This window comes from Prenolepis imparis, unplaced genomic scaffold (assembly GCF_030444845.1).
Source record: "Prenolepis imparis isolate NDT839.2.m4 unplaced genomic scaffold, iyPreImpa1.0 SCAF_7, whole genome shotgun sequence".
NCBI classification, from domain to species: domain Eukaryota; kingdom Metazoa; phylum Arthropoda; class Insecta; order Hymenoptera; family Formicidae; genus Prenolepis; species Prenolepis imparis.
Genome location: NW_028141165.1, coordinates 12,437,361 through 12,451,542, shown reverse-complemented (window position 1 = coordinate 12,451,542; position 14,182 = coordinate 12,437,361). Strand labels below are relative to the sequence as shown.

Sequence of the window (14,182 nt, the reverse complement as noted above, 5' to 3'; positions counted from 1 at the left end):
ACAACTGGCAGAGTTAGCAATCTAGTAAATAGATATATAACAAGCATAGAACAACATGCAAGAAATTATCAGTACAATGCCTTATCGTTCATTGAATTTTCTCTAAAATTTGAATCCTCGAATCAGTCTAATTGTAATGATTCTGGAATTTTAAGGGAAAGGCTTATGCATAGAAAAGTCAAACGCGATATCAATCCCGTCCTTCACGCAACCAGATATTTTATAATACTACAGAATAGAAAGGCTAAAAATACATTGTGCCTGTCTGATTGTTCGAATGATAATTTCGTGATTAATAGAGATTGTTGACGTTAACAACATTGATCATTTCGAGAGGAGAAATAATCGTTATCACGGCCATTTAACCTCTTCCACGCAGGTTCAAGGGATCTCGTGTTCCCGTATCGCCGAGCCGACTCGTGTGTATCACGTGTATCACGCATGATTGTTAGACGTAAATAAATTCGATTTTATCGAAATACTGTCCGGAGACGACGCTGTGCGTGAGATCTGTCGAGATCTTAACGAGATCTGTTCGTCGCGATATTTTCAGACCTGATCAGAAAGTATTTCTAATTGAGTTTATCAGTCTTTCTCAGTCTCGTTCGTGATAAGCAACGACGATTATTATCACTTTAATGCTCTAATGGGAAATGTTTTCTTTTTTTTTTTTCAATGATCGAGTCTTCAAAATCTGTATATCAACGCGTACAATTTAATATGTCACTGTATCGATTCTATAATTGAATGAAAACTTGATGAACCGCACAAAGTAAAACCGAAGGACACATTTCAAATATTTTTCGCAAGCGAATGCAGTCTCGAAAATACACGAAATTGAAATGTTATCGTTGCGACGTATGTCAGTTTGACCGTTGCTTTTTTTCCGGTCGACTATGTCATATCAACACAGACATAGTTTTCATTTCTATGTACAAATTCCTGTACTATCACGTTTACAATTCGCACGCTTATTGTTCCCAGGAAATAATCGCGTATATCGTAGCATATGTGTATATACGTATTGTATGTATGTACATACATGTATGTACATGCGCATTTTTGTTGAAGTTGTCAACTTGCCAAATAGCCAGGATAAGATCATATTAGAGATAGTTTACAAATTATAATTTACGACGTACATATAAATGTACATACATACTCTTGACGATTATTGATAAAAATAACAAATAATATAAAAATATACAAGATAATTGATAGGTAAAATAAACATAATCAAATGTGTAATAAACATAATTATTTCCTTAATCGCGAAACATTTTTATTAAAAGTATGTAAATACAATTATGACATATAATACAATGCATCAATATATTCGACAAAAGTGCAGACATAAATACATATCTTATTGCAGGAAATTAAACTAGTAATTTTAAATTGAAATAAGTAGTATTCTCGGATGCGCGCGCGACCGCCTTAAGTAGTAAAACTTCGTGAAACGATAATACTTTTGATGAATAATACATTTACATGACTCAACCAATTTTACATAACTCCATTTTGCGTGAAATTCGATGAATTTGTCGAGGAAAAGAAGGAATTTTCACTTGTCTCATCACAGAAATTTTTTTAGTGCCTGAGCGCAAGGATTTATGTGCTGTCTGACCAAATAGTTTTATCACTACTTGGCCGAGCTTCCATATAATCACGATTCCATATAGCAAATAATTTGTCGCGATTAAAAATATTTTTTTTTAATTACACATTTAATACTATAAGAAATATATTTTAATATTATAATTTACGCATCATTTATATTTACCGTCATCTTTTATCGTTACAATTAATTTATATCGTGTTGTATTAATATATACTTAAAATATAAATTAAAATAATATATTAAAATATAACGAAGTATGCGAGGAAATATAAGTGAATATTTAATTATTTCAATGTGTCGTATTTAAATTCGACAAGATTGAATAATTTTGGAGCTTAAACCTTTATTATATAAATATTGAAATGAACTGTATAAACGGTACGGAAAGTTTTACAATTACTTGAAATGCCTCGCTGAGTTCGACCAGCAGATAAATTACATATTCAGAAAGATTATTGAAATAATTTAGAAATACATTTCTTAAGCCGGGTATAAAAATGAAAACTAGCTGAGTAAGTTGAATAACTTGTGTTATAAGAGTTCCTATGACCTTTGTATGCATTATACATGATGTTATATTGCGAATATTATCTTTGACGTCATCACCTGTAATGTTGTCATTGTTGTTCATGCTGATACAAGTATCATTTTTACTATCGTTATTGCCAGTGAAACTAGTATTATTTTTGTTATTACCATCGTCAGTGTTAATACTGGTATCATTTTCACTATCGTAAATGCTGATATTGGTACTATTATATTTATCACCGTCGCCAATGCCAATACTCGTATCATTTTTGGTCCGCGCTAAAAAAAGTATTGAAAAGCAGTTAAGTGCGTACGCAGTCGAATTTTTAAATATGTTATGTTTAGATATGTTACAAATAACACTTTAATAAATCTCTTATTTATAATATATATATGAATTTTTTTTGCAAAGTTTTTTATATGTAATAAAATCTGTTTTATTAATCTTTTTTATTGAAATGAGTGAAAATTTGTGACGCAAGTTATTATATCTCACAATAATATTTAATATAAACCTATGTTTTTCTGATGTATCAAAATTGCGAATGAAAATTCTCAGCATTGCACAAGACAGTTATTATTTTTCGAAAACTCACCAGCCTGAGCATTGATTGCAGCAATTGCACTCAGTAGCAAGATCAGCATATATGTATTCAAGCATCCTTGTAGCCCCATGTTTCTCGCTATTACGAACGTAAACACTGGCGCAACGACGTACTGCACTAATGGACTCCGCGGCGCGTACTCGGCGCATTTATAACAATGCCGATAATTATAATGCAAAACAATTACTTGCCCATATCGCTTTACTACATATACGTGGCATGCGATATTTGTCCCTGCATATATTTGCGCGTTTCATGCAAAAATATTTAAGGTATATTTCATAATTTCTCCTTTTCTATAAATAAATTCCGAGTTCTGTAAAGCAATTTCACAAATTGGTAACAAAAGATTGACAACTAATTATGAGAACTGAAAATTTTTATTTCCGAAATATTTATTTTGTTTATATTGCCATTTTGAGTATTTTCTCTGTGAGCATTTGGTTTTATTTGTATAAACGCGATATATTTCAAATATCTTTTGTACCTTTTTTGATATATAAAATATACTTAAGTTTTATAATTAAATATTATCATCTTGATCGAGAAGTAGTTTCTTCTTTAATCCAACTTTTCGAAAATTTCCTCTTCGAAAATTGTAAACGACAGAAAAGTCAGGAATTCAGTTTCTATCAACTTTTCTACGCTATTTTAAACTCGAAACTTTGGATTAATTTGGACTTCTTATCAACGCTACCGTTTTTCGTATTTTTGATAAATCAACCGTCGGAAAAATTTTTCTACACACTTTTTTGTAAAATTTGTTTGACAAGATATTACGAAGAAATTACAGAAGAAAGATACACGTTACAATTACAGAAATTTTAAATGTAAATAAAATATTGAATAATTTATCAGATACATTATTCATCAAATTTTCGCTTACGCGAAAATTTTTTATCTCAGTTTCGAAATCTTGTTTTCACGAACTCTGACGAAAGACGTCACTTCCGGTGTTTAAGAGTTTCATAGGAACTTTTCCATGGCTTTGATAATCCTTGAAAGTAAACTGGACAATAGCGACTCAAATACGAGGTCAATTTCTTTGCTGACCAACTTAGAAAAGGGGAAATTGAGAGAAAAACACATCTCTGGTCGTATATATTCCCAAATCCATAATGTTGGCGTCTCGCCAGGAGAGACGTGGCGCCTGGCGTCGCGACGCTTCATATATGATGAACTTATTTCCTTAGTAAAGCTTGTGTATATATTTTTAACATGAAATCTCCTTAATAATTGCGCCTCAAATCGCAAAGGTCTATTAAAATACGATTTGCTTTAATTTCAATAAATTGAAGGTAAATATTGACAAAAGGGGACCCAGGCCCCAATCACCTTGACCTTGACATATGTTGTCAAGCTAAAATTTGTTGGAGATTACTCAGGCCTATGACCTTGACATATGTTAAGGTCAAGGTGATTGAGACTGGGTCCCCTTTTGTCAATATTTACCAAATTGAATATACCGAAAAGAAAAATTAATTTTTTTCCCCTTTTTTCATTTTGTATAACTTATACTTTGCATGCAAAAGTCATCATATTTCTATCATCGCTTTCGTTAAAGAGAAACATTTATTGAACAATTTTTCATAGATTGAATTTGTAACTGAAAAAAAATACAATAGTTTCATATAAGCATTCATACAGGCAGATGAGTGCAATTCGGACAAAGCGTTTCGAGCGTAAAAACTGTCATTTGAAAGATTTAATTGACTTTGATTGCATTCGATTACGTGTAACGTGGCAGAAGAACGGCTTAAAAAGTATTGGCATATATCTCATATATTGACATATTTCATATACGTTTTTATGCAAACATTGGGTCAGCGGCTTTTATTATTAGGCGCGATCATTGCTGCGTCTCGCGTTATTAACTTCGTCGTCGTCTGTCGTCGATACGTTCGTGTGTTTATGTTGCGTGTCTATTACGTCTTTTAAACGAGCATATGCACACGTAGCATAAGCGCATGTACCTTAGTCACGCTGATAAACGGTCCCAATGTTAAAATAAAATGCGACTTATATCCTGATATCACCGTATGCAAAACGAAATGTGTTCAGCGACGATAAGCTCTGACAATAATGCCTTATGATAACGTATCATAAGAAGCTTCTCTGCGAATATCGATATTTGCAAGCAAGCATCTCGTATTTTTGGGTTTTGAGATGATTAGTTATGTAATAGCTGATTACATAACGAGTGACGCGCGTGCTGCATTAAATATCGAATAGAAATATATCCTTATGTACATTTTTTTATCAAATTTTTATCTGTTTTATTTACATCTTGGATCTAAATAAGAAAAGGGGAGGGAATATGAGTTGTCATGTATATAAGAAGAGCCTCATCCAATTGCGTTTTAAAGCGCATACTTAAAATTTCTGAATGTTGTGCGCAGATTATGATATCACTGTTTAAATACATGATATAAATTTTGCATGTTGTGCATATAACACTTTGTGATTTCTGTACACGACAGTGAAACCATTAATGAAATCGTTCTCTATTAAAAAAAAGCGCACATATCAAAAGCACACATGTCAAGAACACACATGTTTAATTATGATAATTTTAATGTAAACAGTTATATCTCAAAGAGATTTTTCTTATCATAAATTCATAAATATTACGAAATATTTTCAAAAATAATAAATTCAGTATAGTTTTTTTTTATAGTTTATTATTAATTTGTGGCATATGAGTCTGGTACAATTGACATTTAGAAAACTGTGATATACGATCTGTGCTGTTGTTCATCTACACTTTTATCGAAAATGCATCATATTACAATTTCCTCGCGAAAAGTTTTGTTTGATAATATGTTTTGATAAAACGAAATAAATGATTCGTTAATGAGAGTCGTCAAAAGTATTATGTTTATTAATATTTTTAATTTTATATCACGCGCGAATAAATGATTGAATATTGTTGTGGGATGATAATATCATTGTTATCGCAGACCATAAATGCAACAAAGAAACGATAATACAATTTCAATTTATGAAAAACAGGAAATCGTAAAAAGTTTCAAGTAGGGTTAGCTGCAATTCCCAATTTTATCGTAAATTTATGAATTTTTCTTTACCCGAGAAAAAATTGTTGCCAAGATCGTTAATACAAGCATCCAAAATATTCAAGACTAGATTTATAATTCGTGAGACTCGTACAGTGCAATTTGTTTAAACATTGATCGAGACGTTTATGTTATCATATGTACCTCTGGATTTAGTTTTGTTTGACTCCGATATTTCTTTTGGCGCAAAAGTAAGAGCTGTCTCATATTGTTTTGACGAGTCATTAGCGGAATAAGTAGCATCCGCTCTCGATCGAAGAAAAATGTCTGACAGATGCGGGGAAAAATTCGTGGAAAGTCTGTATAAATCGCCTTTACTTCTCTGAAACAAGAAATTATTTTTACTATCGTGTGAAAGGCCGGATGTTACTACTTGTTTCATTGATGATTTTGGAATTGATGCTGACCATTCGCTATGTGATTGCGAAGTAATCCGGAAAATCGTAAAAACAACAGTTAAACGTTAGTAATAAATTGGACTAAATCTTTTTAAGTATTCAGAAAGAAGAAATTATTCTCTATACCCTATTATAAATACTTTTTTTTTTTTTTAAGTTTAATTTTTATCATATGAGAGATTTTTATTATTTGAGAAGAGAGAAAATTCTATAAAAAAAACATTCGTGTTTGTTTTATTTTTCTAGTAATTTTATATAGACTTAATGAATTTTTGCATGAAATTTATCATTAATCCAAAATGTAAGAACATGTCAAAATTATTTTAGACATAACCGAGCTATCAGCTTCCAGACATTATTATCATAGAAGACTTTTGCAGACCAAAGATAACGAGAGTAGCAAATACGCGATAAATGACGTAAATATTGCTTGACGTATTCGGGACGAGAACTTTATTCGCAGATACGAGCGTGGCGCGCTCATCCTCAGGACAAATCACTGTGATTATCTTTATGATACATCGATTTATTGCTATCATCTGCGTTTTCCGTGCGAGTGGATGCTCGGATCAAATGTAAAGTGTACATGCAGCACATTGTTGTAAATGACAAGTCATGACAGATTCACATCTCTAAAGACATGACAATCATATATAGTTTGCACGCGATGCTTTATCGATCGTTTTCGAATATTGTAATTGAACAGCAAAAATCGATATTGTATAATTCATATAGATATATAGATTATTCTTTTGGTTATAATGTAAGATTTAAATTTCTCATAATGTGTGTGTTATATCATCTCATGAATAACTGCAGAAATTTTTCGAAAAATTTTTTATAGAAAGGTCTTCTGCATTTTAATTACTTGTTTATTTAGTTTGATAATTATGACACATAAATTGGTATAATAATTTTTTTTTTTTTTCGTTTTTTTCTTTTTTTCTTTTTCTCCTATATTTCAAAAAATTATATAAAAGCAGGAAGCATATTGCGGGAGATACGCTTTCTGAGATCTTTTATTAGATAATATTAATGGAAAAGGCGATATATGATCGTGCTCGCTTTTGGCTTTGAAAACTGCGCTCGGGAACTGACTGTCTCCGCTGTAAGATTCATGACTTTGATGTCGTGGATGAATTATTATCTGTAAATTTAGCGACGTTAAGTGATGTCGGAGAAAGAGAGAGAAAGAGAGATGTGAGAGTACACATAAGCTGCATATGCAGCGTAAAAAGCAAATGTGCTCCTCTTTACATAATCAAAATTTCTCGAATAGCTGATTTTATCTTCTCAAGGATGTACATTATTTTTTTTATTTTTGTCTTTATATAATGTGTATTAACTATAACATTATAAAATATATTATTTATTCAAATTCGTAAATATCAATTAGGATGCAATATATAAATGCATATAAAATTGAATTATATGACAAACTATGTAAAAAATCAGAGAGGATGTAAGAGAAAAAATTATGAGAGTAATTTATTCTTGGCTTTATATAGGCAAGACCAATCAATGGCTTCTAGTTATGCTCGATTGATTAATTTTATCACTTATGCCGGTGATAAAGGAGGGTCTTTTGAGAGATGTTCCATGTAACATGGATACAGCGTTATTAATCGTTCCTCGTAAACAGATCTGGCGATGTGTGTGGCTATATAACATGGACGAAGATAACGACGAACGGTACATAAATAGGAAAATCGATAGAGCTGTTCTTACCGAATAACGAATTCCATCTCCATTCGTATGAATCGCTTTTTATTTGTATCATTGTTTGCCTTCATCTGCTCTGTCCCAGCTTTATCGTATCTTCTATATCTCTATTTTTATCCCAATAATTTGGAATCATTTATTTAAAATTTTTGAAAATTTAATATCTTTCCTCCTTATGGGTTTGTAATAATATTTTTGTCCATTCTCTTGCTACTATTTTCTTGCTATCAACAATTTGGATATTGATTTTAATATTGTTGTCGAACTAACAAACGTCATTGAGTTATATAAACAGATACATATTTTCATCTTTTTTAAAAAAGATTGGCTTTCTTCGTGTATGTACTTTTCTTTTTTTAGCGTATATATAATATATGTGTGCACACGTATCACTGTAATAAGTCGATGGGATTATAGGCTGTTTGGTTTTATATTACGCGCATCAATAGATATATATATATCTTTGTTATTGAATTTCAAAGATTGATCTATTTTATCACACGCTGATTTTTGTCGTTGCATTGAAAGCAAACCTAGAGCACATTCATACAGTTCGACGAAGGGAATTTGTAATAGGATTGCGTGACGATGTTTAAATCATAGATATATCAATGGTATCAATAGTAGATATCAATGAGGGAAATCACTCAATCTTTTTCCGATAAAATATTTCTTGCGTATTCATATAAAATTTGTTTTTCAGAATTGTCAATTTTAATCAACTTTCGAAGTCGATTATATTATTCGCAGACACGCAATGTTTTTTTTAATATTATAAATTTCATAAACATAAACAAGTTTTATTTATAGAGTTATTTTTGTTTTTTTTTATTGCCGCTGTATTTTAGTAAACAGGAAAAAATTTTGTAGAATAGGAGAAATTGAATTCAGACGTTTAATTATTTTTTTTTTTTTTTTTGCAAGTGCTTTTGTATGCGTACGTCTTCTGTATAAACTGGAAATACCAGTTTTGTGAGAAATTTTATTTTGCTTTAGCTGTTTATTGAACTCTGTAATTTGTTTGCTATAAATGAGTATTTTTAAATATCATCGCATACAAAATGTCAATGGTTTGGCGAATTGTAGAAAGGATTTGGGAAAATAATGAAATATACAATTAGTTCCCTTGAACATATCGCTATTATTTGGATGACAAGAGAGTTATTTTCAGTCGCCCTTTATTCACGTACAATATGCTCTACCATTTAATGGAAACTGCGTTGGAAATTCGGACTATATAATGGCCACGTGAAAGATACACGTGGAAAGGGTGTACAGCAGTATATACCCTTAATGTAGATGTAGTCGTGAAGAATATTTTGGTATCGCCAGTTATAGCAAGTAAATTAAATTCTGGCAAGTTTTCCAATTAAATTAATTAATATATAATTAATAATATATAATGATAGTATTCATACACTTATATACAATAGTTATTAATTATTGATAGGGTGAAAATTATATTCGAAGCGTGGAATTTAATTTTTCAATGATGCGGGCATCGAACGAATCGATACAATGCCTTGTTGATAGAAGCAAATAATGATTAATGGAAAAATAAATAAAAATTAAATCGAATATAAAAACTGCATATTCAATCTGCTTTGTCTCACACAATTTGCATATTCCTTTAATCAATTTAATCAAGTATTAATCAGGTTGTAAATAACAATGATATATTTTATACTTAGCAAATAATGAATAACAATTGTCAAACAAGCATATGTCACACAGTTTCTAACAATTTTTAGATATTTACATGATTATAGATTATTTTTTAATATGTAATATAAAGAATTTGAATTAGAAATTGCACGACATGCTTATCTCATTTATGCGTTCACGTTAATGGTTTTATCCAACCATCCATTACCTTCCGGTCGCTTCCGTCTCAAGGACCAACGTCATCATCGTCATCCGCACACTATTGTGTATGCGCGCTATAATTTCTGAATATATACCGACATGCACGCGATAGCTCTTATCTCTCAACATGATTGTTGCACCGAGACTGCGTGTCAGTCTCGCGAGGGTTTACGATTAATTTATAACGGTGTTGTTACTCTGAATCCGTTACGAGAAGAAATCATCTACTCGAACCGCATACAAAATCACACAGCTATGTTTCTCGAAATAGTCAAGATCTGTTCTGAATCTCTCTCGAATTCTCGTCAGGTTACGATGTATATATCTCAAGGAATTGCTCTCAATAGTTACATCTTATCACGATTGATATATTACAAATTATATTTTATTTTATTAAATTATATTTGGACCTACAAATTATGTTAATATCCTTAAATTATATCTCTTTAATATCTCTTTATCTTTAATGTTTAATGTAAATGTATCTAAATTTTAGTATGTACGGATTTCTCTTTTGTTGTATCTAGATGCTTGAAATTTTTTGGTATTTATGCAGGAGTGACTCGATATGAAAATTATAAATATTAAATTCTTGTGATGCTCTACTAAGCGGACATATTAGAAATATCTTTCTAAACATAGCAGCATCTTTTAATTGAAAGACCTGTTTGTGGTATCTTATTATGAGATGATTGTAGAAGATTTACAATGTTAGACTCATTCCGATTGACTATGTTTTCGCTTTTTTTATCAGAACAAGGTCAACTATAAGGTGCAATTATTGCAAGATGCAAGAAGTTTGTCTAGAGGCAGAAAGCTTTCCATTATTCAAAGATTGTGCAAAGTCAATATAAATTTGTTTCATAATAATTCTCTAACAAAATAATTTTATTTACAATTAAACAGAGAAAATACAGATTCTTATTTATGAAAAGTCAAATGTAATTATCAAGGCATTACGTAAATGTTTGGAATGCTTTTTTTCTGTTGAGGAAGATTTAAAGTTAATATATTAAAAAATGAAAGAGGAAAGTAGGATTGTAAAAAGGAGCAAAATCTCTATGATCAAACCATAAAATTAATCAATTTGATTTTTAGGCATATATAAAAAGAATAATAAAAAAATTATTAAATTAATTTTACTAATTTTACTATTTTATTTCCAAATTTATTGAAAGATAAAAAATATATATGACGAAATTATTTGTACTTGGTATCACGTAAAAATGAGCAGCTTTATCGAACAGCTCGATGCGACTTTCTTTTTCCCCCTTCGACATGGCCAATCAAAACATATCGAGGAGCGAGATTGCGTGATCGGATGTATTAGACACATCGCAATCTGATCATATTTATGAACCTCGTGATGCTTGTTTAGTGATTGTACATAATAAGCCGATGTCCGCACGCGGCACGTGTTTGGTTCGTGAGCAGCAGCTAGCAGAACTATAATAGAGATGTATTGATATACCATCGTTTTATTTTTCTCATGCGCCAGATTTAGACAGCGTTATTAAGTAAGTGAGTGTCCACAGTAATTTCCAATAAATTATAATACAAGATAGCTAAAGCAAATAGATTATTGATACTTGCCACACTTGCTAAAGTGATTGATTCTACTGCATTCACGATATGTCATCTATCGAGATCACCGCAGCGAATATTTTGTTGCATCTTTGCGTGAGAATAAAATTGCATGTTCAATTACGCAGACAATGCAGCACGTTTGGAATTTTTCCGTCTGCGCTATAAAAAACGATAGCGTAGTAAGAGAAAAAATTTTACCAGCAGGAATGTCGTAACGTTTCTTGACAATAGAGATATTACAATATGCGTGTTTGTCGCGATTATCTGAACATTTTAGTTGTTGTTAAATTGTTGTAATTGCGACATATTCATATTCTCCACACACATGAACGTCTATCAATGTCTATTTCGAGAGTTTTTAAAATATCGGCAATTCGAAAGGCAAGCCAGTGGAAAACGAAACGAGTTCTGTCAATAGTTATGTAACACCCGCGAAAAAAGATCTCCTTGAAAGAGAGACATTGAATTTAATCATTGCATCCTCGAAAGTTTTTTTTTTTTTTTTTTACATGTCCATGCAGATACACGATCAAACGTATTGAAATATTGGAATACATTCAGAAATTGTAGCTTTTCGCGCAATAATATTTGCATTACCGTCTTTTTTTTGTTCAACGACTGTCGACGTGATTTGTAACTTGTATCTCTATCTTAAGAGAAAATTAGAGAAATTAAAGATGACGTATATAGAAGCCTATCTCGAGAAAATGGGACATATTTCAAAATAAATTGAAACGTAGCTATGTAAATCATCAATCACGCTTGCGTTATCCTGTATCTTTTGTGTCGGTTTCATTTATTATATAATTTGCATATGTGCACGTCAACGGGCAAAGCGGAAATCAGATATTAAGGAGGCGAAATGCCGCGTTGTATATACAGAAAATTCGTTTTACTTTAGATTCTTTGCCAGCGCTTGTCGAAGGATTATCGATCAATACATTGATACATTTCAAGGAGAAACTAGAAATTGAGGAAGACTTATATTACGATGGCAAAGATTGGCTGATGGTCAATCTTCTTTACAATTTCAGTTTGACGGGGATTGATATTTTTATGAAGGTTAATCGTTGACAGAAGAGACATATCTTCTAGACTCTATCCCTTCTCTTTCAGAAAAAGAGAGAGAGAGAGAAAGATGCTAGAAGAAATATATTATCCTCTTGAAAGTATGCCGAAGATAAATGTCGAAGATTAATTGTACATGCTTGAACTTCCTTGAGTTTCCTCTAAATTTATGCTGTGTTTGAAACTATATAAAGATTATATGACTGATAATTGATAAAATATATATTTCGCAATATCGTTATGTAACTGCATCAAATTTGTATATGTTTAATAATACCGCAGTTATATTCTCTGGTGTCGGAATTGAATGTGTAATCTTGTAACGGATTGGAAAATTGAAACGTCTGCATTTTATTACCGACAATGTGTCAGAATGAAATGTTGGCAGAGAAATATCTATACTCTAATGGAAAATGTATGAGTTTCATCGAATTTACTGGTTCAAGATGCTATCTTGTATTGTGTGCGCTTCAAGAATACCGTTATTACTGATATATAATGATGGCACTCATGAATATCTAATGATTATTTAACGAACTGTTTCTAAATCCAGATATCAATTGCAGATATCAATGCGATATCATTTTAATCTAGGTTTACGTAAGCCATAAACTCGATTATTATTTTGCGCAGGTTTTATAGTACTGCAAAAATATAAGTATGTTATCAGAGAGAGTATATTGTTTCTTTAATCGTTAATTTATCAATATTGTCCGTTTTTTGTAGATGACGTAATAAAGAAAACATATATATAAAAATGAAACGTGACATTACAATCGTGTAACACTTAAAATCGCGTTTTAACCGCGAACGATCGTCATATTAAAAAACACCAGCGATAACGGCACCACCGATAACCGGATAGAACGGAGAGCGTTAAAAATAAGTAAAATAGTTCATTATCGTGACCTTCTTTCACCCATTAGAAGGAGGAACTGGGCTATTTCTGACGACAGCAGAGCCCACATGCATCAGCTCTGCAACGATCGATAATCCGTCGCTTCTCGCGCGGGACATTCATGTTTTTCGTCACCGAGGCGTTAGGTACATCGATCGAGGTGTTTCCTCAAGCTAGGACAACTAGTAGTTGTTTGTTTGCGCGTTAATGCGCGAATGCGTGCCATGCACAAGCGTCTTCGCACGCGGGCGAGCGCATAATGTGCGGGATGCACATTATTGTCGCTTGCGAAATTGTCACTTTCGCTTCTCTCGCCAGGCGAGAGAATGCGGCATTACTCTGTGCTAAAGCTCTATTTTTAATACTCGAGAAAGTTCGTTGTAACATACGTAAAGCGATTGTCTCGAGTCATTCCCGAGAGATGACGAAGAAGACGATGCTCGTTTTCGTGAAAATAAATTAGTCAGTTTTTTCCCGAAGGCGCTTTATATTTACCTGGATCTTTCCGTGATTATGCTCGCGCAGAAGGCAAATAATTGTATAAATATTCTTTTTCATGAAAATCTTTAGGAGATGCGTATAACAACACTTTCGTGATAAATATTTCTGTTACACATATTTCTCGAGGCGTCATGACGTAAAGGTATAAAAGTGAAATGAAAGCGAAGCTGAAAGTGGAAGCACACGTAGTTTAAATACTTCGACATAAACTATTATTATTGATAAGTAGATATTCAGTTAATTTTTTCTGAAAATTATAAATTATTTTTTTTTCTGTGAAAAATTTTATATTTAATGAGAAATTTAAAGAGAAA

General features: G+C 31.7%; 2 protein-coding genes across 13 annotated transcripts in view; one reads left to right on the top strand and one right to left on the bottom strand.

Annotated features, from left to right (window-relative positions):
- The window catches only part of Dnc (phosphodiesterase dunce), a 149,350-nt gene that overhangs the window by 116,628 nt on the left and 18,540 nt on the right, over positions 1 to 14,182 (top strand). The gene's annotated exons all lie outside the window — the stretch shown is intronic.
- LOC145938859 (uncharacterized) lies at positions 1,347 to 2,904 on the bottom strand. The gene is made up of 3 exons (XM_083042675.1): positions 2,746 to 2,904; positions 2,318 to 2,428; positions 1,347 to 2,227 (listed from the first exon to the last, which is right to left on the bottom strand). The coding sequence occupies exons 1-3, from the start codon at positions 2,822 to 2,824 to the stop codon at positions 1,968 to 1,970; spliced, it is 450 nt and encodes a 149-aa protein (XP_082898801.1). The 5' UTR covers positions 2,825 to 2,904; the 3' UTR covers positions 1,347 to 1,967.